The sequence below is a fragment of the Erithacus rubecula genome (assembly GCF_903797595.1).
Source record: "Erithacus rubecula genome assembly, chromosome: 3".
Classification (NCBI taxonomy): Eukaryota; Metazoa; Chordata; class Aves; order Passeriformes; family Muscicapidae; genus Erithacus; species Erithacus rubecula.
This window is the reverse complement of record NC_136689.1, coordinates 108,493,261-108,518,558: the sequence shown is the minus strand read 5'-3', so window position 1 is coordinate 108,518,558 and position 25,298 is coordinate 108,493,261. Positions and strand designations below refer to the sequence as shown.

The 25,298-nt window shown below is 33.6% G+C and overlaps 1 protein-coding gene across 4 annotated transcripts in view; it reads right to left on the bottom strand.

The window, feature by feature from the left end:
* Positions 1 to 25,298, bottom strand: part of SNTG1 (syntrophin gamma 1) — a 314,522-nt gene that overhangs the window by 33,081 nt on the left and 256,143 nt on the right. For all 4 annotated transcript variants that reach the window (XR_013773870.1, XM_079302829.1, XM_079302828.1 and 1 more), the window contains 2 exons: positions 16,870 to 16,986; positions 12,686 to 12,757 (listed from right to left, as the gene is read on the bottom strand). Coding sequence is in view for 3 of the 4 variants with exons in the window: in XM_079302829.1 (XP_079158955.1) it covers positions 12,686 to 12,757; positions 16,870 to 16,986 (189 nt within the window). In the remaining variant the exon portion in view is untranslated. The remainder of the gene's footprint in view (positions 1 to 12,685; positions 12,758 to 16,869; positions 16,987 to 25,298) is intronic.

Below are 25,298 nucleotides of genomic sequence, written 5' to 3'. Positions count from 1 at the left end.
TTTACATTGTTCAAGTCAGCTCCCCCTGGGACAGAGAACCAGGAACTTAAAGCTGATTGAGAACAAAATATATAAAAGAAGAACCTGTCTGGAACTATCACTCTCATGTATGCAAATAGGCACTGGGAGAGCACACACTAATTTCCCCTTTCCATTCATCCAACAGAAATGTGACAAAGCTGTTCAAGAAGGCCAGTACAGCATGAATTCATGACTACTTCTGGTTGAAGCCTGCTTTACAATTTCTAGAAGAATCAGCTATGAAGACATCATATTCTCTTTGCAATCACCGTGAAAAAAAAAGTTGCTAGGATTTTAAAATGACCAGTCACTGTGGAAAAATCTCCTTCCTTATTTCCATTAAGTGCTAAGCTTAGTATCTCTACAGCGTTAAGTCATGTATGAAAAAATCAGCATGAACATGTTTGATCTTAAAAGACAGCTTTCCCTCTCTTCCCCCAAAAAATTAACCTTCAGATTTTTCTTCCAAATATTCACAAGGATAAGTAGTTGAACCAGTTAGATGTAGCTAAGTAATAGTCTTTGTCCTATCAGAAACACCTTTTTTCTCTTTTTTGGTATCTCTCCCTCCCCCACTTTTATTTCATTTTCATTCAGGCCCTTCTTCTAAAACTGAATTCTGTTCACAGTATGTCCTGACCAGCATTCAAAATAGAGGTTCTAATATCCAGGTTGTTGCTAATGACATCTATGCTCCATTGCACACACAGCCTCAAAGCACAAAGAGCAGCAGCACTGTGACAAATGCTTAACCTTGTGGATATGTGTAGCAAAAAAAAACCAGCATCATAGAGTGGCTTGGGTTGGAAGGGACCTTCAAGATCATCCAACTCCAACCCCTTATGGCCATGGCAGTGAGCCCTTTCACTTGACCAGGTTACTCAGAGCCCATCTAGTCTGGCCTTGAACATTTCCAGGGATGGAACATCCATAACTTCTCTGGGTAACTTGTTCCAGTGTGTCACTATGCCCACAAACAAAGAATTTCTTCCTAAAATCTAATCTAAACCTACTCTCTTTGAGTTTGAAGCAATTTCTCCTTGTCCTGTCACTAGATGCTCTGAGAAAAGTCCCTGTCCATCTTTTTATAGGATCCCTTTAGATACTGAAAGACCGCAATAAGTTCATTGAAGCCTTCTCTCTTCCAGGCTGAACAATCTCTATTTTGGATGAGCAAAAACACTGGAAAACTCTCACTCCTCCAGGGCAGAAAAGCTAATTCTTTCAGAATAACAGCACTTCTTGTCTAACAGATCTTAAACAGGGGCTTGAATTCCCTGTGCTTCCAGAGCTAAACCTGATTGAATGGGCCTGTTGGCCCAGAACCCAAAGGACCTATTCAGCATGGAAGGTACATGTATCACCTGGGGAAGGTTTTAGTTCTCCATAGCTACAACCACAGAAAAAACTAAAAATATTTGAATTCATCTTTACTTATTCTTGACAAGAGTTAGTAGAGAATAAGTAATTATTAGTAATGCAGACTTTTAAAGTTTTTCTAAAACACGACTATGTGGGATCACAGGAACCATTGGCTTTGAAATAACTGAAGTAAATAACCCCTTTTTTCAAATGGTAGAGAGTTTAGTGCATGCAGCTCCAGAAAGCATATCTCTATTATCTGGGCACAGCTAAGGTTTGATGTTTTTAAATTGCATTCTTGGACTCTTCCAGTCTTACAGGGTTTTTTTGTCTCCTATTGAGAAGAATATGCTGTCTAGGAAAAGGAGAAGTGTTATTGTGTAGACTGACAAACAAAATGTTAGAAGTTTTACTGAGATTGATTTTTGTTAAAAAGCTTTTGAAAAATGCAAAAATCTCAGGAGGATTTGAAGTGATTAAAGAAAAACTTAGGTATTTTATTATCGACATTGTTAGTAATAAGTGTACTAGATTTTACTAAGCATTGCATCAAACCTAGATGATGAAAAAAGAGCTAAATGGGATCTACAATAATTATCTAAATTTTTACTACTTATGTATGAAGATGAGAGCATGCTTTGATTGAGGAAAGACTTAATCAGTACTAGATAGTATTTCCCCTCAGTGATTTGCATACAAAAAGTTTAAAATATTTCAACTTCTGCCTTATATTATGGCAAACAACACACATATTGGACTCATTCATTATTGAAATTCAGCTTCTGTGAAGTTCCTGTTGGGAATGAAAACAAAATTCAACATTTCTCCAGAAATAATAATTTAACCAAATAATAATTTCAATTTGTGAATAGCTCTAATATATATAGTTGTGATTTTGATACCAACATCTATGGTTAGGTCAATGATAAGAGAAGTTTAAATCAAATATAATTAAATTATGTATTTTAGTTTTTCTGAAATTGCTAAAATACACATGACATATTCCTTTCCTAATCAGCAGTATTCCATCCTACTTTTAAAATAGTTATATTCAAGGTTCCCTTTAGTACTGCTTCTGCAACCTTTTCTTCTTTTTCTGCAAGATTTTTTAAATTGTGCATTTCTTCTCAAGCATTAAAAATCTCAATTCTAAGTTAATAGAATGCAATAATTTGTACAATAGAGAACTATTATAACTATACATAGGCAAAGCTAAAAGATTGCTATCCAAATTTCCTTATAAATGCAGAAATTTAAAGCCTCTTTTTTTTCCCCCCTCAAGGAATCCAACTGGGAATTGTTCAAAAGTCAGCAAATTAAAAAAAAAAAACCAAAACCAAAACCAAAAACAAAACAAAACAAAACAAACCCCCAAAAAACCAAAAAACTTGTCAGGATTCTTGAAACCAAGTGTGAATGAAGCAGGAATCTTCATTTATCATTTACCAAACCACTGCTTCAACTAAAATATAAATGTCATTCTACCCATTCAAGAATCTGCTATGACCCTGGATTATTATATTCACTTACTAGTCAATGATGGAAATAAGCCAATTTCATGTTGATTTTTAAAGAACCCTTTCATACTGATAATGATTAGTTGTACAGTTTGCCCCTGATGGTCTCGTTGTGAATTAATAAAACTGTCTGAAGAGAAACACACAAAACTTTTAGCAGAATGCTAATTCTCACTAGAGGGAATGCAGTCCTGCTGAAAGATGGGCTGTGACAAAAGACATTGGCTTACACCCAGTTTCAGGGTAATCCAGCATCTCTGCTGACAGGACAGTATGACTCCTGCTTGCCTAATTAATAATGATATCCATGCTAAGAGATAGTAATAAATTCGTCCATGGGAACTAAGCATGGCTCATTAGGCAGATCCTTCCAAATTAAGGCAGAATGCTTCTTTATCACTAAATAGTGACTTCGCCTTCTCTTCTGCAGGGGTAACCTCTTCTCTTTTGAAAGACTGCTCTTTCCAGAGGTAGCACTACTTCTTTTTGATTACTTGTGTTGTTTCATTTTAAGTATGATGAGTGCATTAAATACTCATATTTTGTCTACTATTTAAGTCTGCTAAAATGCATGAGGCCCTCATCTCTTGTGTTGGTCAGTGAGAGCTGAGTTCTTGCAGCAGAAAAACAAAGTTATATTTGCCACTTTCATGCTCATGGCATGATTTTTACCCAGGAGGTGCTCAACAACTTTTGGAAAGTCTGATTTACCCCTTAAGTTACATAAACATACAGAGTGGCATATATATTATACCATGGAACTGTAAATGTTAGTGACACTGGTGAGCAGTCTTTGACAGGAACAACAATTCATGTAAGATTCCCAAAATCATCCTACATAGATAAAATAGATCTTGGCTTTCAAGAAAATTCCATTTCAGCTTAAAATGAGGTAAGTACTCATGCCTCTCATATTAATTATAACATTTCTTCAAAACACATAAATGAGAAAACAAACAAAACCTGTTTTCCTTGTTGACTAGTTTAGACAGTTCTGCCAAAAGAAATCTATCATAATCAAGGTTCAAATCTAGCACCTAAATTCTCTGAAGATAAAATGCAATTTGTCATGCAAGAACTCCAAAGCAACTGTAAAAATGAATCACATCATGCCTTTACACTTGCTGGCTTCAGTGCTCTGATCGTTTTACTGTTTGTGTCTCCTTTCACCTATCAGTTCTGGCTACATAAACATACATCCTTCTTTCTAAGGGCATATAATGATCTATTTCTTCAGCTGGAATTTTGGGACCACTTTGCTTGAGCATCACCATTAGTTGCTATGGTGATGGTTCTAATAGCATATACAGGAAGCAGGGAACAGATTCACTCCAGACTGAAAAAGAGATACAGCTTCTCCAGCATATCTTCATTATTCAAGTAACTAATAAAAAATATCCATGCAGGCATGTGTTTGTTTATAGCTCATCTTATTTGTACCCTTCTGAATTTTATTGTTAAAAAGTGTAAAAAAAAGGTGAAATTGCAGATATGTATATATACACACACATATTTAAGTAAACACAGAATTGCAGTCAAACTAAAACTGGACAGAATATATTTTGATGTTCAGATTTTACAAAAAGTTCAGATTTTACAAAAAGTATGTTTACTCAAGGGAAAAACTGTTTATAATTGCATGATAAATTTTACTTTCAATTAAATTTCCATTAGAAAGATCTGTCTGATGGCTGGAGAGAAATAGAAAGGTTCATTCCTTGTATTCCATTAGGTTCCAGTAAGCTTGAATAATTTTCCCATTCTACCTGAATAGGAAAATGAATTTCCTATTGTCCCTGATTAAAACACAGTTCTTGAAGACCCTCATCCGAATCAGAGCAAGAGTCTGAAAACAGGTTTCCTCTGAGTCAGTGCCATAATTGTGTCTATTTCTCAATGAAATCTACTGAGAAACTTGGTTATTTTTCTGCCATATGAGGAAAATTTTGAGAATGTTCACAAAACTGACTAATCTTTTGAGGAAATAAATTATTCTAATACTTTCCAGAGAGTCACTAGTGGTTATTTTCTGTTACAGAGAAATCAGAGATGAGTATAATTACAAACAGATATTAAAAAATGTGCTGATCATCTCCTTAGAGATTTACTAAGGTTTTTTACCTCTCCAAACTCTCAGATATTATGTGCTGGAAATTAAGTTTAAGGACAGATCCCGTGAGAGTAAATATAATGATAATGGATAGCAATGTTAAAAAGTGATCCTATCTTTTAATTCTGACCCTTTTTTAAAGTAGTTTCTCAAATTTAAACAATTTCAGCTGATTTTTTTTACCATGTTAGTTGTCCGCCTGAGAAAATTGTTGCATTTTATATAATAGTTAAAACAGCTAAATCAGTTCTGTAAAAACAAATTAGAAAAAGGAATTAAATAGAATTGTCCCAGTTAAAAAGAAAGAAAGGAAAAGAGAAGCATCAGCCTGCAAATCTGCTTTTGGACTGCTCCGGGACTTCTGTTCTCTAGGGTAGCAATGGCTGATGCAGGGACAGGGACACTTTTGCTGCCCTTGGGAAGAAAAGTTAAGATCTATTAAAAAAACTTTGCTACTCTGGGCAAAATATGACTGTTACAATTTTTAAGATTTCATTCTGAACATGCTGCATCCTTATATTTCCAGCTGTTAGGAGTTATCCTACTCGCCATGATAAGTGAGAACAGGATACTCAATGTTTCCTTAAAGTGTCTGTGCACCTCTTCAATAAGAAAAAAATCACCTGACTCAACACCAGAATTGAACTAAGAAATTACATGAAAGAAAAGTTCTTTTAATTCTCATTGTTGTCAGTTTTTGTGTTTGTTTATTTTTTTCCCCCAACTTTAGATGTGTTTGTTTTAAAGGAGGGAAAAAATCTTCCTCATGAAGGACACAAATATTGGAAGGAAAAGCCTTAAACTTCATTTAATAAAAGCTTGGAAAATCACCCACCAAACTGATCATTTATTATACAGAAGAATTACCTACTTGACTTCATACTCTTTCTTATTTAGCTTCTCCTCTTTTTTGGACAGAATTCCTTACTTGAAAAGCTTGTCAACACATTATGTCAAGGTGAGAATACATTAGAGTAGCACAGTGAAAACCATTTGTGTTGAATATCAGTATGTCAGAAAATTGGTATAAGCAAATGTGTAAAAGAAATTATTTTATATGCACTTGCTAATAATGCTAAGAAAAAAAATTAAAAGGGACTGTGATAAAAAAAAGGTCCCATCATAGAACAACATGATTAAGATTTTTTTGGAAATTAATATTTCTGGTTTCACTGCTGGCTCTGGCTATTGATAGTAATCAACATTTAGACCACCGCTAGAAGAGAATGCACCAACTGAAGTTTTGAAGAGTTGCCTCTAAGATGGGAACTATTTATTTCATAAAAGGATTGGGACAGTGAAAAATACAAAATTATCACTGTTGCATGAATGCCTAGAGTCACAAATTATTTGTGCGTGAAAACTGCAGCATCTAAAGAAAAATTTAAGTATTGTGATAGCCAGAAATAAAGATAGGCAAAACCTGAAATAATTAATGCCCATGACCATAATGTTAGAGAAAATTGATAAATCAGAGAAAAACATTACACAAAAATCTACTAAAATTAAAGAGTCAGAGTATATTAGTTAATACAATACCGAATCACTCCAATCTTTAGAAATGCTCTGATTAGATTAAGTCAATGAGTCAAACTTCTCAAGCTGCAGATAAATCTCAAGTATCTTGAGACATACTTGTCTTTCCCAAGTACCCTTACACAGTATTTATATTTCGCACCTCATTTCTGTTCTTTTTCAGCATTCCCTTTGGCTTATGTTAAAAGTTAATTTGGTTTTGCTTTTCAAGGATGTTGCAACAGCACTGTCAGTCTCATAACTAGACAGGCAACAAAATGCAATTTCTGAAAGAGAGAGGTTTCAGAAGTCATTTAAAAATTTATTTTTTGTATTTGTTATTTTTTTGTTTTCCTCTGTGTGTTTATCTTGTTATTTCTTCCAGGAAGCAGGATCAGACTCTGAGATTGGCAGCCCCAGCTCAGCACAAGTCATTTATTTTTCACCCAAAAGGTGACAGTTTATATTAATATTGCATAAGAAATGTCAGAAAAAGGCAGGGGGGGAAGCTAATAAAAAAGGAGAAACCTCTCTGAAGTTAAAGGGAAACATGAAAAGCCTTATTTAATAAGTTTACATTTCAAATATTGTTTGTCCTTCCTTTCTGAGACAAACAAAAAACGAATAAGCCTTTATACAGGGATAGTTGTCATGCACGTAATAACACTCCCTCTTTGTTTTCAGTAAAGACTCTTACATGGTGCTGCGAAGTTACAGCAACAACAACACCTTTAACACACAGGGCCCATTAAATTTGTCCAGATTAACATGGACTAGGGCTTATATAACTATGTACATGCTGAGGAGAAATGAACTGAAATCACATACAGAATCACAGAAACCACGCATGTATTCATTTGTTTTCAACTGAAATACTCAACAGTTTAGCATTCTTTCCAAGAACTGGCTAAACCCTGGCTGAAAATCTAATATTCCTTGGATGTGTAGCATTAACCTAGTCAGAAAAGAGACTCATTACTTCTGCCTCTTAAGCATTTTGAATGAGAAGTGTTTCAGAGGAATCACATCAGGGTGCAAGTCTCACCACTGAGCGAACCATATGAATGATAGACCTCAAAATATGTTCTCTACCTGGTTATGTGTCTATTGGCATTATTTTTTAATTTATCTCAATATGTTAACATTGTCAGTAGTTTCCCATCTTTCTTATATCATCCTTTTCCCACACTTACTGGAAATGGACAGCATAATTACAGGCAAATTAAGTGGGAAAAATTACCATAACTACATTTGAGGATTTTACAAATACTTACAGCTAAAATAAGGAAGGAATCACAAGTCTTCTGAGACACCAGGTTGGTACTGATTAATATAGCAAGAAAATCATAGCTGCACTGATGTGAATGGTACTAACTATAAACACCAGTGATTCACTGCCTTGACATGTTGCCAGCATAGACTGCCTTCCAGAGTTATCCTCAAATTTCATTTCAGAGCTGATCTGACACTTGAATATGTTTCCTATTTTTTGCTGAATAAAGCATGCTCTAACAGTGAATCTCCAAGTATTTTTGTATAACACTGAAGACAGGAGGCAGGTGACTGAACTAGAAAGCATTTTCTCAATTAAAACGAGATTTTTGGATGAGTTGAAGACCATGAGTAACTGAAGCAAAAAGGACAGAGCAATTTCTTATGCTATTCTTTACAATTTACCTGAAAATGTAACAATATTTTCTACCCCCTACATGGAAAAAATTTTCAAATATTTTGACTATTTACAAACTTATCGAAGGTATTTAAATCTTGTTAAATTATACACACATACACATGCATACACTCTCAAAACACACATCCTAAACCTGTGTGTCAAGAGTACCAAAAAGACAAATATAGTTAAATGAGCTTAGAAATACTGAACAGGAAAATGACCACCTGCCTTTCTGAAGTTAGTGATAGAATTACCTGCTTTTCTGAGATACTGAATATAGTTCAATTCCAACATTAAAATTAGTTGTCTGTTAATGGGATTTTACTCCCCAAAATAAAGGATAGGGTGAAACAAGCTTCTGGGATAATAAATTAGAAATACTTATTGATAGCAAATTCTTCCATCAATTCTATTGAAAATTACTCATAGATACATTTTAATATCAAAAGTGGCATCATTACTTTATCTTGCCGGACAGATTTCTTAACATGGATCTCAGATTTGTCTCATTAGCATTAGTCTGAATAAACTTGTAATGGAACAACAAAAAAAAAGGTTTGAATTCTACTAACTTCTTACTGGTACCTTTCACTATCAGCATAGCTTTTACAGTTCTTACCTTCTTTGCCATTTTAACTTGCTTGACTTTCACTTCTGCTCACTTTCTTTTACCTGCTTATTTTTAGAGTTCTTTAGTGCCTTGTTTTCTCTCTGCTTCCATCCCTTAAACAACAGACCTATTGAATTTTTAATAAATTATTTCATATGCTTACCAATTTATGCACTTACACCCCCAGGTCTTAAGTTATTTGCATCTCCATAAATGCTCCTTATGCATCAAACATAGCCCACTGCTGTTTGCCATTATTTCACAATGAATAATTTAAATCAATTAAATTAAAATGTGATTTTGTACTCAGCCTGCTTTACCTAGGTTTTATGTCAAAAATTATTATTTCATCCCCAAAATCTTAACAATGAAGAGCATCTCTTTATAAAAAAAGAGAACCTTTTTATAATTTTTAATATATAAAATTGCAAACACTGAATTAGGGGATCAATGATCTTTTGCTGAATTTCTGTCAATAAAATTGTTTTTCATACAGTTAAAAGACTGCTTTTTAAAGTGTATTTTTATTCTTCAAATTTTAAGGGTCTTCCTGGTTATTTAGAAGGTCCTAATCAAATTAGAATGGAGACTTAATACCTTGCTTCCTCTTCCTTTTCTTTGTAATCTGACCCACAACATAAAATAAATTAGTATACAGTTACAACAGAAACAGTAATTTTTTTAGAGTATTATAAATATAAATCCACTAGCTATAAATCACATAATAATCTCTCTGAATAAGGTGCAGAACATCCTGTGCTTTAGCTGCAGTAGTTCATATTCTCCACTGTAGTGCTTGTCATGAAGAGAAACTTAGAGAAATCTCTGAAACTGAGGAAATTACAATTCCATTTGAAAAGACAGACTTAGTAGTAAGCCTCTCCCATCTAGACTGTTCTTGTGAAGTTCATCAGAATCTTAGTCACCATTAAGGAGTGGAAAACAGAGAAAAAATACTTACAGACATTAAGTAAAGTCCTGTCCTTGTGGCATGAAGGACAGTTATTGAAATTGCCAGTATACACAGGAGAAAATACCAGTTACCTTGGAGGACAGTTGTTTACTAATGAATGCAATTCTAAATATGGACAATTTTTTAAAAAAATCTCATTCAAATGGAAGCAAGCCATGTAATACAGATACACTTTGCTTAGGAAATGATGTAATAATGCTTAACACTAAAGCACTATTTCTCACTCTTGAGCTAACTCATACTAAAGTTAGCACAGCCTACTTGCAAATCCTCCTACTTTCAGTGAATATTAGCCAGAAAAGCTGTGTCATTCTCCAAAGTCAAATAGATTTATAACAAAAGTAGCATTTGAGGTACTATAAAAGACAAGAAGTTTGAAGGTGATCACAAAACACCAGAATAGCTCTCTTTTCTTTTTTTTTTTTTTTTTTTTTTTTTTTTTTTTTTTTTTTTAATATGGTCTCTGGTCTAAAAAACACTCTACTTAAATGGAGACTTTCAAGATGCTGACATAAAAGCTGAGTTTCTACAGATGTTCAATGTAGTAGTGTAATGGGAAACTGTTTTTCTTGTTTTTATTTGCTTTTATATTTAGTGAAACCATAGTTAAGTTCTATAGCACCTGCTGTAGAAAACTAGAATACGATGAAGATTAATGCTCCAATGTCAGAAGCTGCAATTCCATTGCAATGATTTTTCCACTTCTAGTTTTTATTATTTACAGTTTTTTATCATCTAAAGAACCTGCTTGAAACATTTCAGCATTTTATAAGCTTGACCATATTTACAGAAAATAAATGAATAACTGAATATGAATAAAACTATAAAGAAACACAAATTAGATTCTTATATTACTTATGTTGGAATTGCCTTTCTGTTAATATAGACTGAAACTGGAATATCTACAACTCTTTCCAGACAGTTTGGAGGGCTGGATGATCAAAAAAATAAACCCAGCATATTTGTACTCTTTTCTGTGCTTCCACACAACAGTGCCAGGAAGGCACTGGTTTAGGTTTTACTGCTTTGTGGACTGCCTCCTTGGCTGTAATAACTTCAGCTGTGTGGCTGAGAAATGAAACAAAAGAAAAGAAAAGAAAAAAGAAAAGAAAAGAAAAGAAAAGAAAAGAAAAGAAAAGAAAAGAAAAGAAAAGAAAAGAAAAGAAAAGAAAAGAAAAGAAAAGAAAAGAAAAGAAAAGAAAAGAAAAGAAAAGAAAAGAAAAGAAAAGAAAAGAAAAGAAAAGAAAAGAAAAGAAAAGAAAAGAAAAGAAAAGAAAAGAAAAGGAAAATCCAATGTATTGGTATACAAGAATAGGGGACACAGAACAAAATGGGGGAAAAGGGAAAATGACTAAAAATTGCAAATTAGTTAAGAAGAGCATCAATAAAGGCAAATGACTAAAAGGAAAGAAGGAACTGTCAATCATAGTAAATTATATGGCACGCATTCCATAAATTTCTGTTAAAAGAGTATGAAAAAATATTTGGTTAAGTCATAAGGAGGAGTAATCCTGGCTCCAAAGTGCTTCGTTCTCTGACAAAAGGAGAGCTACCTTGATGCTTATTGCATTATGTCCAAGTCCTGAAGCAATCAGAGGTTACCAAAGGGAATTGGGGGAAAAAGTGCATGCAAGAAGTGGTATTTTTCAACTCTTTTAAAGCCTGACTGTGTTCTTGGAGCATTGCTCATTTACATGCTCAGGGCAATCCTTTATTGAGTGAACAACTTGTCCTATTGCTCTTTTCCTAATGAGCCCTTCTAAGGAGCCAATATTTGCACACATCAGCTAATTGAAGGGCATACCAGTGATGGGATGCTTTGCATTTGGGATGTTTTACTTCTTGATGAAGACTCCAGACCTTGCAGCCAACATAGAGGTAAAACAAAATGTTTCATTTCTCTGTTCAGCTTGCTAGCAAAGAGGATTTTTCAGACTATAAACTTGTTGCTTTTATTTTCTTTTGAAGTCTCAAATGTAAAAAGTTTCTGAATTTTATTGAGCCATTACAACTTTAATCTGAGTCCCTAAGGAAAACATAGTGCACCTTTGTGACCTACAAAATCTAAGAAATGTACCATTTATGTCAGTAAAATGTCTTCCCAATGGGAAACACTTAAAAAATACAGTATTTTCATATTTCTTGTTGATACTAGTCTGCCTCTGTTTAGATAAAACTACAGAAATGTTAAAATTACCTTTTATGTAACTTGCACCCAAATCTCCCCCAAACCAACATAAACCAGAAAGTCCTTAACATGAATAGAAACAGGCATCTCTTTTTCTTCTCATTTGAGAAATTCTGAGCAACTGTTTTTCACTGCTTTTAAAACAGAGGAAAGACCAGATAGATTAATTACTATTGAATTTACAATTAAAAATTAAAAACAATGTACAATAATTAAATTATTTGCTACTCATAATTTTAGCTTTTAAACATGTAGCATTATCTCTTCCCATTTATTACGCTTCAGACAGACTGAAGGAAACGGAAAAAATAAGACAAAACTTTTCAGAATGGTATTATATATTTTAAGGACTTTGGTCTCAGTTCTAGTGAAATCATACATTGCAGCTGATATTATTTCTATCAACATATTTGAGAACAACCAAACTGATCATTGTTTCTTTAGGTCTCCAGTTACAAAAAGAAATGCTACATTAATTAAATGTGACATTAAAGTGAAGCTGTGACCATACACGATAGGAGAAATAAAGCAATTTTCTAGTCAAAATCAGTCTATTTCAAATTCTGCCATGCCTTCTAGTTTGATTTTGTATCTACTGACACCAGGACTTCTGATATTTGACTTTAAAGGGAAAAAAATAGATCTCTTTCTGCAAGGTAGTTGTATTATACTCCTGCCTGTCAAAGTGGAAATCTATTTTGTACTTTCTTATCATACCTTGAGAATTTTGCACATTATCTCATATACTGAAAATGTTTTCTCAGCTCGTGTCCAATCCCAGGTTGTGACCTTCAAAAAACAAACAAAACACAAAATAAACAGAAAAAGAAATGAAGTTATTTTTGTCGGTTTTAATAATTAAGTTTATTAACAAAAAAAAAAAAAAATCCTTAAACTATTTACATTGCTTACAATATATTCAAAAAGCCCAAGCATTACCTCAAAGCAACAACTAGCAGAAGCCAGACTGTTGAATCCAGGCAATGCTTAGGAGAGTTCCTCCCTGTCCTTACAATGCAGTTCCTTTGTATGCAGCCTGCTCTATGCAAAACGCTGAAACTTCCCCTGGGAACTATCCTGAGAGGATACAGCCCTTGAATTCATCTCACAGAGCCAGGGCCCTGTCTATTAGAAACCACATTTCTCACCACTCTCCTCCTTGTAACTGCATGCCACTGTTTGCTCCCAATCACCTAGAGTGTTTGCAAATCCATAAAACCAGTCTCCACCCTTGCAATGTCACAGACACTGACCCCACATGCCTTGAAATCCAGGGGGAAAAAAACAAAGCATTAAATAACACAGGCAGACTTCACTTTCTTTCTTTCTTACCAAGATTTCTCTACTCCAAAATTTTAACAATCTAAGATTTGAAGAATAGTCTGGCTTTTTTCCCCCTCTTTCTTTTGGGATTTCACAACTGTTTTTAACTGTATTCATTTTAGGCAACTGTTTTAAACAGAAAAATGCATATATAAAATAGTTAAATTAAATCATAGAAGGGTGGGTGTAAAGACTTAAATGAGACAGAAAAAGCTAAATGAATATATTCAGTAAGGAAAAAGTTAAGGCAACATCAGAAGAGTGTATATTATTTCCAAGGAAAATACAAGCAGAAAACAGGAAAATATTAAAAGTCTCAAAATACAGAAGAAGGCACAAAATAAAATTATATGGAGGATATAAATAAAAGAATATTCATCTTAATAGTAAGACACTATGGACAGTGCCCATATCCAAAGGAAGACAGCTGTATCATTAAATTTTTTAGGCACAATGAAGAGGTGGGTGAAAACATACATTTACTGCTTCTACAAGATTCAAGATACACTTTTTGAAAAATATTTAATAGTTTCCGGGAGCCCAAGGAATAAAATATTATATGAGATCAATTTATCTCTTATGTAAAGAAAAAATAATAATTAATAGATTATTTTGATGTTGCATGAAAAAATTCTATCCCTAAGTAATTTTTAGTTATGAACATTACTGTAATGGAGAGTTCATTAAGAAAACCACAGGAAGGAATGAAAAGTTCAGAAACACAGTGTTATAGTTCCTCTTCTATTAGAATTTTCTTTATTTGCAGTCATTGTCAAATTCAATCTTCACAATCTTATTGAACTATGGGTATTAAACCACAAAGCTACTCTTTCTCCTATGGAAAAAAAGATAAATATCTCACAGAAAAATGGGGAGAATACTCTTGCTACAGCCCCACTGAGCCCACAACACCCAGCCACACCAGATGGAGTCATATTGTGCCATGAGTAAAAGTGGTTATCATTGCTCCTGAAGCACAAAGTCATTTGGAGCTATGATTAAAAATTTATGATAGGCTCCATACCTTGGGAGAAAATGTAAGAGCTCCCTCTTCTCCCCTGGTTTTCTACTTTGTTTGTACCTGTAAAGGGACTTCCTTTCAGGTCAAACCAAAACTGTTTCTATATAAAGATAAGTGCAAAGCAAAAGCAATTGCAGAATTAAGACACCCATAGAAATTGCTATACCATTCACTTTTAATGTTTGAATTTAAAATATTGAGTAGCAAAAGAAAAGGTATTAGTGGATCTTTCTCAGGTAAATTTCCAATTATAAATTGGAAGAAATTGAAACCCACCAGACTTGACACAATAATTCTAAAGAAGAAAATGTACCAGGAAATAACAGAAAAAACAATAGTAAAAAAAGTAATTTTCTTTTACAATTTCAAAATGCAAATAAGAAACACTAGGATTGCTCCTTTATCTCATCAGGGGAAGTAGAAGTACTATTGATCAAATAGATTAAAAAAGAGGCAGGGGGAGGCTGTTGGTAGACATTGTTTAAACACATGCTTCCCTAATGTGTTAGACTTTGGCAGAGACTGGGGAAATACTTTTTGTTTGATTATCTGATTAAGAAAGTTTGCAGGACATCTCTTCTCAGAAAACAACTTTGTCCAAGTAGTTTATACTGCACATATAATCAAAAAAGTTTTTATTTTAACTATACTTTATACATCTCCTAAAAAGAAGCTTTGAAACTGTTATTGAAACTTTTCTCATAATACTTTCTAATCCCCTGAAGAGACAAACCTTCAGAATAGCAAACATAGCTGTATGTGTAAAAGTTTGCATATAGAAAATAGGATTTTGGAAGTTTAAAATTATTATTTTACATTAAATGTTGGAACTGGAAGATCTTTAAGGTCCCTTCTAACCCAAACATTCTATGATTCTATGCTTTTGTACTTTAGACTAGGAACCAGAATCTGGCAATACAAATTTATTTTGTGCTTGAAGCTGAGCTGAAACAAAAGCTATAAAAACTTGAGGATGGATTTCTTGTCTTACACAATAGCACCTTGCCAAAATTTTCCTTACTCTTATCACTGTGATTCAGATTCTTCATATGAATATGTTCCTTTCACACCCATTAATCACCCCTCATCAGACATTTACCCCCTACAAGTATATTATTCCTATAAATTTATGATTTTTCAGTAAAGATGCTTGTGGTCTTTTCCATAGTTCTTAAAACAAAATAATCTTCCTCTTTTGTATTGAACGGGATTTCTCATCATTGATTCTGATTCTACTACTCAGAATGGAGTTGGTTTTACTTAAGAGATAGCAAATGTTCAAGCAAGTCTGACAAAGACAGGAGAGCTGGTTTTGAATTAAGGTGCTTGTCAGCATAACCTGATATTTAAATTTGATATTGAAAAATATCCACCAAAAAAAGGCAAGCTCTCATTAATGGACCTGAGAGAGCAAAAACCCCACACCCATGAACTAGTCTATAAACACTGAACACATAAAGTTTTCAGTTCATACTTACTTCCATTCCCCATTCCCATTTAAAAACATTCTCATGTTTTTGAACCTCTTGCAAAACCAACACCAAGAGTTACTGATGATCAAACAAAAGATTTGCAAGATGGCTTTAAACTACATCAAGAAGAAGTTGCCCCAAGAGGTAGTAGATGCCCCATCTCTGAAAACATTCCAGACCAGGTTAGAATGACTGAGGAACCTGCTCCAGTGGAGGGTGTCCCTGCTTGCTGTAGGGAGGTTGGACTAGATGACCTTTAAAGCTCCTTTCAACCCAAACTATTCTATGATTCTGTTTCAGGCAGGAAGGAGCTACAGCCTGGATCTGACAAACACAGGACTTTACAGCAGTCAGAAAGGTCACCCAGTAAACAGCAAAAATTAATCCACATGGCTGTTCCTGCTGCAGGCATGGGACTGCTACTGTCTCCTTAGCAACTGGCTCAAAAGTTAGCTAGAGCATCTTTACTGCAGCTTTGATGTTCCATAAGACTGTGAAAGTAAATTGCTGAGTATAAGATGAGCACTAAAATTTTGCCCAGTATTCCCAGTGAGATTCCAATTAAGATATTTAACTTAAACAACTTCATTTGATTCTCTACCTTCCTTTTGATGCTCTTGAGCAGCTAAAACTTACATTCAGGATGGAATCTAAACAGAAACATATTGCCATCACCACAGCATGTAAAAAGCTTGGATATCTCCCCAACTCTCAGCACTTTCACTAGGATTGTTCAATTTAAATCTAAGCATCTTGCTTCGGGCCTGTTCTGTCTGCCCAAGGAAAATAAAAAGCTCCCTTTTAACATGATCAGATTTCTCTTTTATTTTTCTAAAATTCATTTTCCCCCACTTAAATTGTTAATTTAAGTGTGGGAAAATAAATTCCTGCTAGATACCCAAACACCTGAAAAAGAGCTGTTTTCTATCACTTCTGTACCTCACATCCTGGAATTTTCCAATGCTGTTAGCTGCAGTCCGGCTAGACCAATGAGTGATATGTCATTGTGAATGACTTGTACACATTACATGACATTATTTTATTTAATGACATTTATTGCCACTAAGCATGAGAAACATACTTACTGGAGGTGCTATAAATTTATACAGGGAAGATCCCCTCAGTGCTAGAAACTTTGGTGTGTACATTCGGTCCTGAAGGGAGTCTTGTTCCCGTTCTTCCGTCCAGCCCATGTAGACTATCTGACAAAAAAAACAGCAGTGTTGACAATTTCCCAGAAATTTTCTTGTGTTGCAAATATTTCACATGCATAAATTGATATCTGTAAAATTTAACATAGCTGCAAAGCTTGAACCCCAGACACAATATGGTCTATTGGCAGTTTCTATAAAGGATGCCTGTCAGGACAACAAAAAAAAACATGAGAAGAAATACTTCTTGTACTAGCAACAACAAAAACCCTAAACCACATACTGCAGGGATGTAAAAGGTGTATCCTACAAATTTGCTGACAGATCATGTCAGTGAAATTTAATGCAAGTGAAGTGTAAGGAATCTTAAGTCAAGCAACTGGTATTACACAGCAACATAGAGACAGACTCCAAATGCAAGTTCACAGTTATGCATTAAACAACATAATCTTAAAAAATTCATTTCCAATTAATGTCAATTTTCTAAATTCTCTGAAAATCTTTGTGTAGGAGTTTTGAACCTTTTTGTTTAGAAATAGGAGATTAGCAGACTGAATTCAGCCACTATTTTGAACAGACTTCATTTACAGCTAAGAAGTAACCAAATGCTGTAGACCCTTAGCACTACCTGCAGATCTTCTGACATAGATGTTTGAACTAGAACTTATTCCAACTCACTTTAGGATGTAGTTTCCTACCTATCCTATTAAGTTGGAGTTATTTAATATCAAATCCTTAGAAAGTAGAAGAACATGAGTCACCACTATGTCAGCTTCTGGAGAACCACTGGACAGGGTAGACACATCATGGAACATTTGATTTATAACTGTGCCATTTGTAATAAAATAGTCTCCAGTGTGCATGGGTACACTACTGCCATGGAAATAGTTCAACCCATATTTCATACAGTGCTGCTAATGGGATAGATCTATTTTTAAATGCCTCTGTGAAACTCATTTCTACACTAACAAAGAAGGTATGGGACATTCTCTGTCTTAAATGTCAGTAATAATCAAGTAAGGAAAACGGCAATAATTATGTAAAGAAAAGGTAAAGAAGTCAACAGGTTTGTAAGTGCACCAATGGTATGACTGTCCCTAAAATGAATGTTTTTACTGCGTGTTTTGTTCTCCCAAATTTTTGAATGTTGTGTATTTTTTGAAAATAAATTTACACTAGTTTATTTCTTCATGGAATATGGATTAAAATAAATAGTGGGGCTATCTTTCTTTTTCTGTCTTTTATTTTTTTCTTGGGGGCAGGGGAGGTTGTATTTTTTTTATCATAACACACTGGAAATTATTAGCTTTTTCAAAATCCCCTTGTAGGAAATCAACACTACCAGTCTGTCACAGTTTATTAGATATTTTATGGTCTATAAACAGAGACAGGGAGAAACTCCATTTTTCTCATATGACAGTGACACCTCAATACTTAATTACTTTGTCAATATCAAACAATAAAACTGTCATATAGTCTCAAGTTCAATGAAGAGCATGTGTTGAAGTATCTGCTCGTTACATGAGTAAGTAAGTTTAGAAAAGTCAAAAAGAAGACAGATTGGTACCACAATTATCCAAAAGGGTGCTAACACTGTACTTTTATACAATAACAATTAAAAAAGCCATGTTGTCTGAATTCTCATTCATTCCTGAATGAAGAACTAATGAGAAGGAAAAAAAAAATCCAAACATACAACTGGCTGGCTTGAATTATTTCAATTCAATGTTTATTCAATTTTCTCTCATTTTTGCTGTTTCATAGGCTATCTTTAAATAAGATCCTCATTCCTCCAACTTGATTGCAGTCTCTAGATCTCATGACTGAGGTGGGTTACAAAGAAGAGGTATATAAGTATAAACAAATTGTACTACTATGTACAGAACTTTGGCACATTTTTCTGTCTATAACTGAAAGAAAATGCATTACCTTTAATTTCTAGAAATTGAGATATCTATGCTTCCAAATTAATTCAATTGAATGCATTTGCTTTAATCTTGATTTGTTTCATTAAAATTGGACACACAGTAAGATATCATCTCGCCTGATGATATTTAATATCACTATATCACAGTATGTAATCCCTTCTTAGTGTTTTTCTATTTCATATTTCTACATCTACTATTCATCACAATAACAGGATACAGTCACTCATGCTGTGCAGATGTATTGATATTCCACATTTGATTGACTCAATACTAAAGTAGCCATGAAATTTAAGGCAATAGCTCCCCTAATTATTTCTCCCTTGCTTCTGTAGATCATGAGGAAAAATTAGATTGATTTTCCAGGCAACCTGCTGTACCAAAAGTTTTATTACCAGAAAAGCATTTCTCCTTCAGACGCAATACCTACTATTCAACACAGAGAGGACTGTCAAGCAAAGGCTGTATGATTATAATAAGGAACATTTACAGATTTGTTTGAGTGCATGTGCATATCCACGTGTGGATTAAAATAGCACAGGCTATATTCTGGAAAGCAAGGCAAAACAAATACTTGCTACCTATTTTAAAAGATAACTCTGAGAGCTATGATAATTTCCAAGTTCCTAAAGTGATCTCAGTTTATCTGAACATACTAAATGTGTGAAATTAAACAAAAGATTGCAATATTTTATACAATGAAGGTGAGAAACTGTTGAAAATTTTCACTTCTGACATAAAACAAATGACATTTTTGAAACATTTTTGTTACTGGGAAACATTCTGACTTCTAAAAAAGCTTTGACCTATAAAAAAGAGAAATTTATTTACTGGAAATTGATTATGACCTAAAAAATTAATAGTTCATGCATATGTATGAACTGAGATATTGGATGAATATGATATATGACTGAGAGTTTTGGACCACATCTCGGTGTAGCTGCACATGTGGACTTAGCACATATGGCATTTCATGAGATTATGAAATTCCAGAGATTCATTTTCTCAAAATAAATGCTTAGCACTGACACACGATAAATGGATATAAATGTTAATCACAAATAGATAGTGCACAGCATGCTCCTCTATAAATTAAAAAAATCTAATTAGTTTTTAATCTTATCAAGCTTTTTTGAGTCCCTATAAAACTGTTCATTGTTATCAATGAACGCGGTAAGGGTGGTGAAAACAAATTTTATTTATGACTCACATTCCATTTGAAAGATAATTTTTGCAGAGTCTTGGTTTCTAACTTACCTCAAGCAGCTCATCCTTCAAAATCAAATGGTGACTCAAATTAGTTAACTTAGTGGCTGCTGGTTCAGTAACAAAGATTCAATAAGTCATTATGGTTTATGAGTTGAAACATGGACAGTTTAAAAAAATCCATATTGAAATGAAAAATGAAACAGGACAATTTCTTCAGTCAAAAATCCATAATCTAGTAATTTAATATATTTTTATATCACACAGACAACCTAATCAAAAAAGATAAATTGCCATTTTCTATATCAGTCCAATATATAGCTAAAAATTACTTTAATAGACTTGACAATCAGAGAGACTTTTTCAGAGTTTTTTACACAAGTTTAATTATATTTTAGGAAGAATAGTAAGACAAAAATACAAGGAAATTTTCCCAAAATGAAATATTGTATGTATGTGACACCATAAAAGTGAGGCAATTCAAAGATCAGAAGAGATTCACTGACAGCTTTTTATCTTGCAAGCCTGATACTCATACCTACATTATGTGGAGCTGTGCTGTAGGGCAAGAGGATGAACATGGAATCAGAAGACAATAAATATATCAGACAACACAGAGGGAAAGTAATGAGGGATGAGAAATTAAGATAATGCTCTCTACCCTGTTTTTAATATAATTTTCTCTGTGTTTTAAAAATCATATTCTGTATAGTCTAAAAATTCATTATAGTAAATTGTTAGCAGAAAACCAATAAAAAATCACACTTGAAATATAGGAAAAAATGGAAGAAAAAGGGTAGTCATAACATAATCAATAGCAAAACCAATTCTGCTTAGGATTTGGTTTAGGAAAAGGCTTAGAATTTTTATGCTGAGAAAAAAAAAAGTTTCTCAAACTCAACAAAAGAACTAATAACATAAAATTGTGAATGGATGTCAAAAAAAATTTTGCCCTATTGTAAATGCAGTCAAAGTATCTCCTATCCTATTTCTTGAGTTTGTGAAAGGCCTGCTAATCTTCCCACAAATTTTTAAATTCCTATGAATTATCTTTTATCTTCCTCATTAAAAAAATCCACTAACTTTAGAGCTATCACTGACAAAGACCACCTTCATATTTTTTAACCATTCAGCTACAAATAGATTATTCTATTTAAGACTGCATGTCTATTGTATCTAACAACTTAATTTTCTTCTGTGTAAGAACTCACTTTGTCATCTTGCCACCAGACAAAGGCTGAATATAGGTTTTCCATTTGGCTTTGTCTTGTTCTGTTTTTGAAATGACCACACAAAAACTGAGGAAATATTATAAGGTCATAAAGTAAATAGTGTCAGACAAAACTGAAAATACTTCTTAAACTGTGGAAGATGATTTTTTGCTTACAATCCAGATAAATGAAAACTGGCATCAAAGACTGAAAACAAAGTATATTTGCTTTCTTTGCAAACAACATCTTAGCAACAACAAAGACAGATGTTTACAACAACAAAACTTGTCTGGACCTCCATAGAGTTCTGGCCAAAATTAAAAGTGCTGTTTTAAAAACCTGCACAACAATTTATGCTACACCCAACAGCATCCCATGAAAAAACTTAGCACATTCCCAGTGAGATGCACTGGATCTTGCTAGAAATCAGGACTACACTGACTGCTGCATGCCATTACTCCCTCCACAGGTTTGAAAAATGATGGCTACATGTGGATACAGGTCAGTTTTCCAAATAGTTAAAGAACAGGTTTCTTCATCTTGTTATAATCTACTAATCCAGAAAAACATTCTGTGTCACCCATTCGGTTTTTCATCCAGTGCTACATGTTAATAGTCACAGCTTATTTCAAAGCACTAATTTTACTTATTTAAGACTTCTAACTAGCTGTTTATTGAAATAAATTCTTCTAACGACAAAGTCAATTTGAACCTTAATTGGGCAACTATGTGCCTTTGTCAAAATGTCAACATTAGAAGTTGGGATTTTTTGTCTCTCTTAAATTATTCAAGTCAATGTGCAATTACGTGCATTTAAAATTCATTACAATTTGAATTTGTTCATTTTAATAGAGGTGATTAGCATTTAGAAAGCACAGACTTTTTCCAAGAAAGACCTTATGCAGTTGTTATTACACAGATGGATTTGGATGCAAACTGCAGTATTAGACACTCATCTATATTAATTTTGGAAGTGCATATGAAATTATGAGTAGGAATGAGTACAAAAATAGCTCACACTAGTCCTGTCTTCCAGGATATTGACTGTGTAATTTAAAAAAAAAAAAAAAAAAAAAAAAAAGAACTAGAGTAGCTAGCCAGCATGTGGAAAAGTCCCTGAAATGCACAAGGGATGTGTGCATTTTATAATGCATTAAGCATTTTCCTGCTAAATAGGCATGGTAGGTAGATGATGAAAAAAAAAAATCTTGCATTATCTAAAATAATCTTTCTTCCTTAACTTGTTTGGCCCTTCTCCTTCTTGTAGACTTCTTTTATTTAGCCACCACATAAATCATCTTCTCAGCAATGTAGCATAGCCCTAAGCAGGTTCATTTGATTACCAGGTTTACCACTGAGGAGACTCAGTCCTGATGACATCAGAGGCATTTTACAGCTAACCTGAGAGGCTTCAGATCTTAACTGATATTCTCAAAAGGGCAGCTCTCAGCAAACATTTTGAAATATGTAGGTCTCACACATTTCCTGACTAAAATAATTACTACATATCATACTATCATCATTCCCCCCTCTTTTTACTATTGTATAACTACAACCAGTAGAGTTCTGGGGGGAAAAATAAATCAACTTCGATATATGGCCATATTTTAATTCCTACCTGTTCATTTTTCACCTACTGAATTTAGGAACAGGCACTAGAAGGACTGCAAATTTTAATCCAGGATGAAATTTCTGGGGGCTTTGGAGAGTTTAAAATAGATAACAGTGCAATACAGCAAGCTCAGCACTTAGGTGAAAAGTAAGTAAACATCATTTATTTTAAAGCCTAGTAGCTTCACTGGGTTTAAGACTATCTTTTGATTAATAGCATTTTTTTCCTCTTCTAAATGTACACAGCATGCATTTTTCATGCCCTAAAATAAAATTGGGTCAAACAAAATTATTTCAAATAATCAAGCTGGAGGGCATAACCTCTCCCTTTTGATGAACAACATACCACATGCATCATTTCCACCTCAGGGTAGACTACTGAAAGATACTGAATGAAAAAAAAGATCAGAATATTACAAGTCACCAGACAGTAATTTTTGATGGTGCCACTGAGGAAACAACTGACATATTTATTTTTCTTAAGTACCAGGGAGAGTGAAATATTTACAGAAACATTTAATAACATTATTAACTTGTCCCAGTAGTACATTTCAATTAGATTTCAATGACTGGTGACAGAAAATACTTTGATTTTCTGTTTCTCTGGAAAAGACTGGTAAGCAGAATGTGGACAGGACTAGTGCAATTTAGGCTATGTGGATGTCTCTGTGAGATCATACTGCTCATGTAGCTGCCTTGCTCACACCCTGAGCTTACTGAACTCAGTCCAAAGGAGATGGTAACAATACACATGGAAGAACCCAAATGACTGAGTGTATATAAAACACAGGTGATGGGGAATAGGTTGATTGAAATGAATTTTAGTAAAAAAATGTTTTGAGTTTGCATAACATCAGAACTAAATTTCTATAGAATTAGATGTTGACACTTCAAAGTGCTCACAAAGCCAGAATAAACCTGCAAATAATCAATGTATACTTAAAATTGTCTTTAAAGTCTCTGCTGCAACAGAGACTGTTTGCACAGCAAAATAAACATACCTGAGAGAAATCTCTTTTTTTGTATCAATTCACTAGATCTGACATAGAAATATTTTTATACCTTTGTGAGAACAAAGCTTGAAAATTAATAGTTCACATATATATGTAAGCATACAAAAAGCTTTTTTAGATTTAAAATGTTTTATTTAAATACTACATGGAATCAACATCAATATTCAATAGAATAAAGCTATTAATGGGTACTTGTTTTAACATTCATTCTCAGTAATTTAAATAGCAACTGATGAAAATAGCTATTAATGCTTGCAAAATTTCTTTGACTTTTTCTACTGAGAAACAACTATTTTCAGTCCTACCTGATTATCAAAATAAAAAGACTTCCGCTAGCTGGAACTGTCCTTAAGACTTTCTCAGGGCTCTCAGAGAATACAATTACTATTTATAAACTCACAGAATAATAAAAATAAATGAAATCTCCATAATTGAAACATTTTAGAGCAGCATTACACTGCATTTCAGAAATACAATAATTCTTTCAAGCACTCAATGCATATAACTGAAAAAAGAAAAAAGTCAACAGGACACGAAATTTTCTTTTCAAAAGTACAATCAGATTTCTGCATAAATCCACTTTTCCCCCAAGTTTCATAATTCATGCTCAGTTAATGAAATATTAAAAGTAGACATGGGTTGCATTTTTTTTTCCTTACCAGCAACATGACTTTGCTGTGAGAAGGAAGGTCTAGGAAAGGTCAGCTGATGGATAGGTAAACTTTTTCTTTTTTAAATGAAAGAAAAATTTATGCAATTTCAGGGAAAGTTGGTAATTTCTAAGAACTCACAGCACCAAGAGAAGGACTGAACTATTACAAAAAACTAAACCATTACCAGAACCCAAGTTTCATGTAAACAGAAATGTAGAAAATGAAGCAATTATTAGAGTCAATTAAAAACTAAAAATATCATCAATCAGAAACATGATGGTAAGTGATGCATGGCACTGTTGGGTATGGTGTAGCCAGTATTTACAACTGTTAATGGAGATAGCTGCCTTTTTTAAGCAAAGTTAGTTGATGAATTTTATTATTTTATTTAACTTCGTGGTCATTGTATCTCCTGCAAACAGTGTACAGAAGCAAAGTTCAGTGAGAAAGGGAAATAACAAAGAAGCCTTTCTAGTAGAGAACAGGTCAGAAAAAAACTGAAGGCCACACAGCTCTCCTACAGAATATGGAAACCTGCAGATGCAAAATTTTGCTGCATCTGCACAATGTCTTTGGAGAATCAATGTTGTTTTTGCCAGTTGCTAACAGGGAAAAAAAAGCCCAATAGGTGGTATAAAAATTTAATCAAATCAATAAAGAATACTCCCTAAGGTAATTTTGTCTCTTATTAGCTATAGCAAATAATCTTTTGTCTAATGATTTCACAGTTTTCAACATCATTAA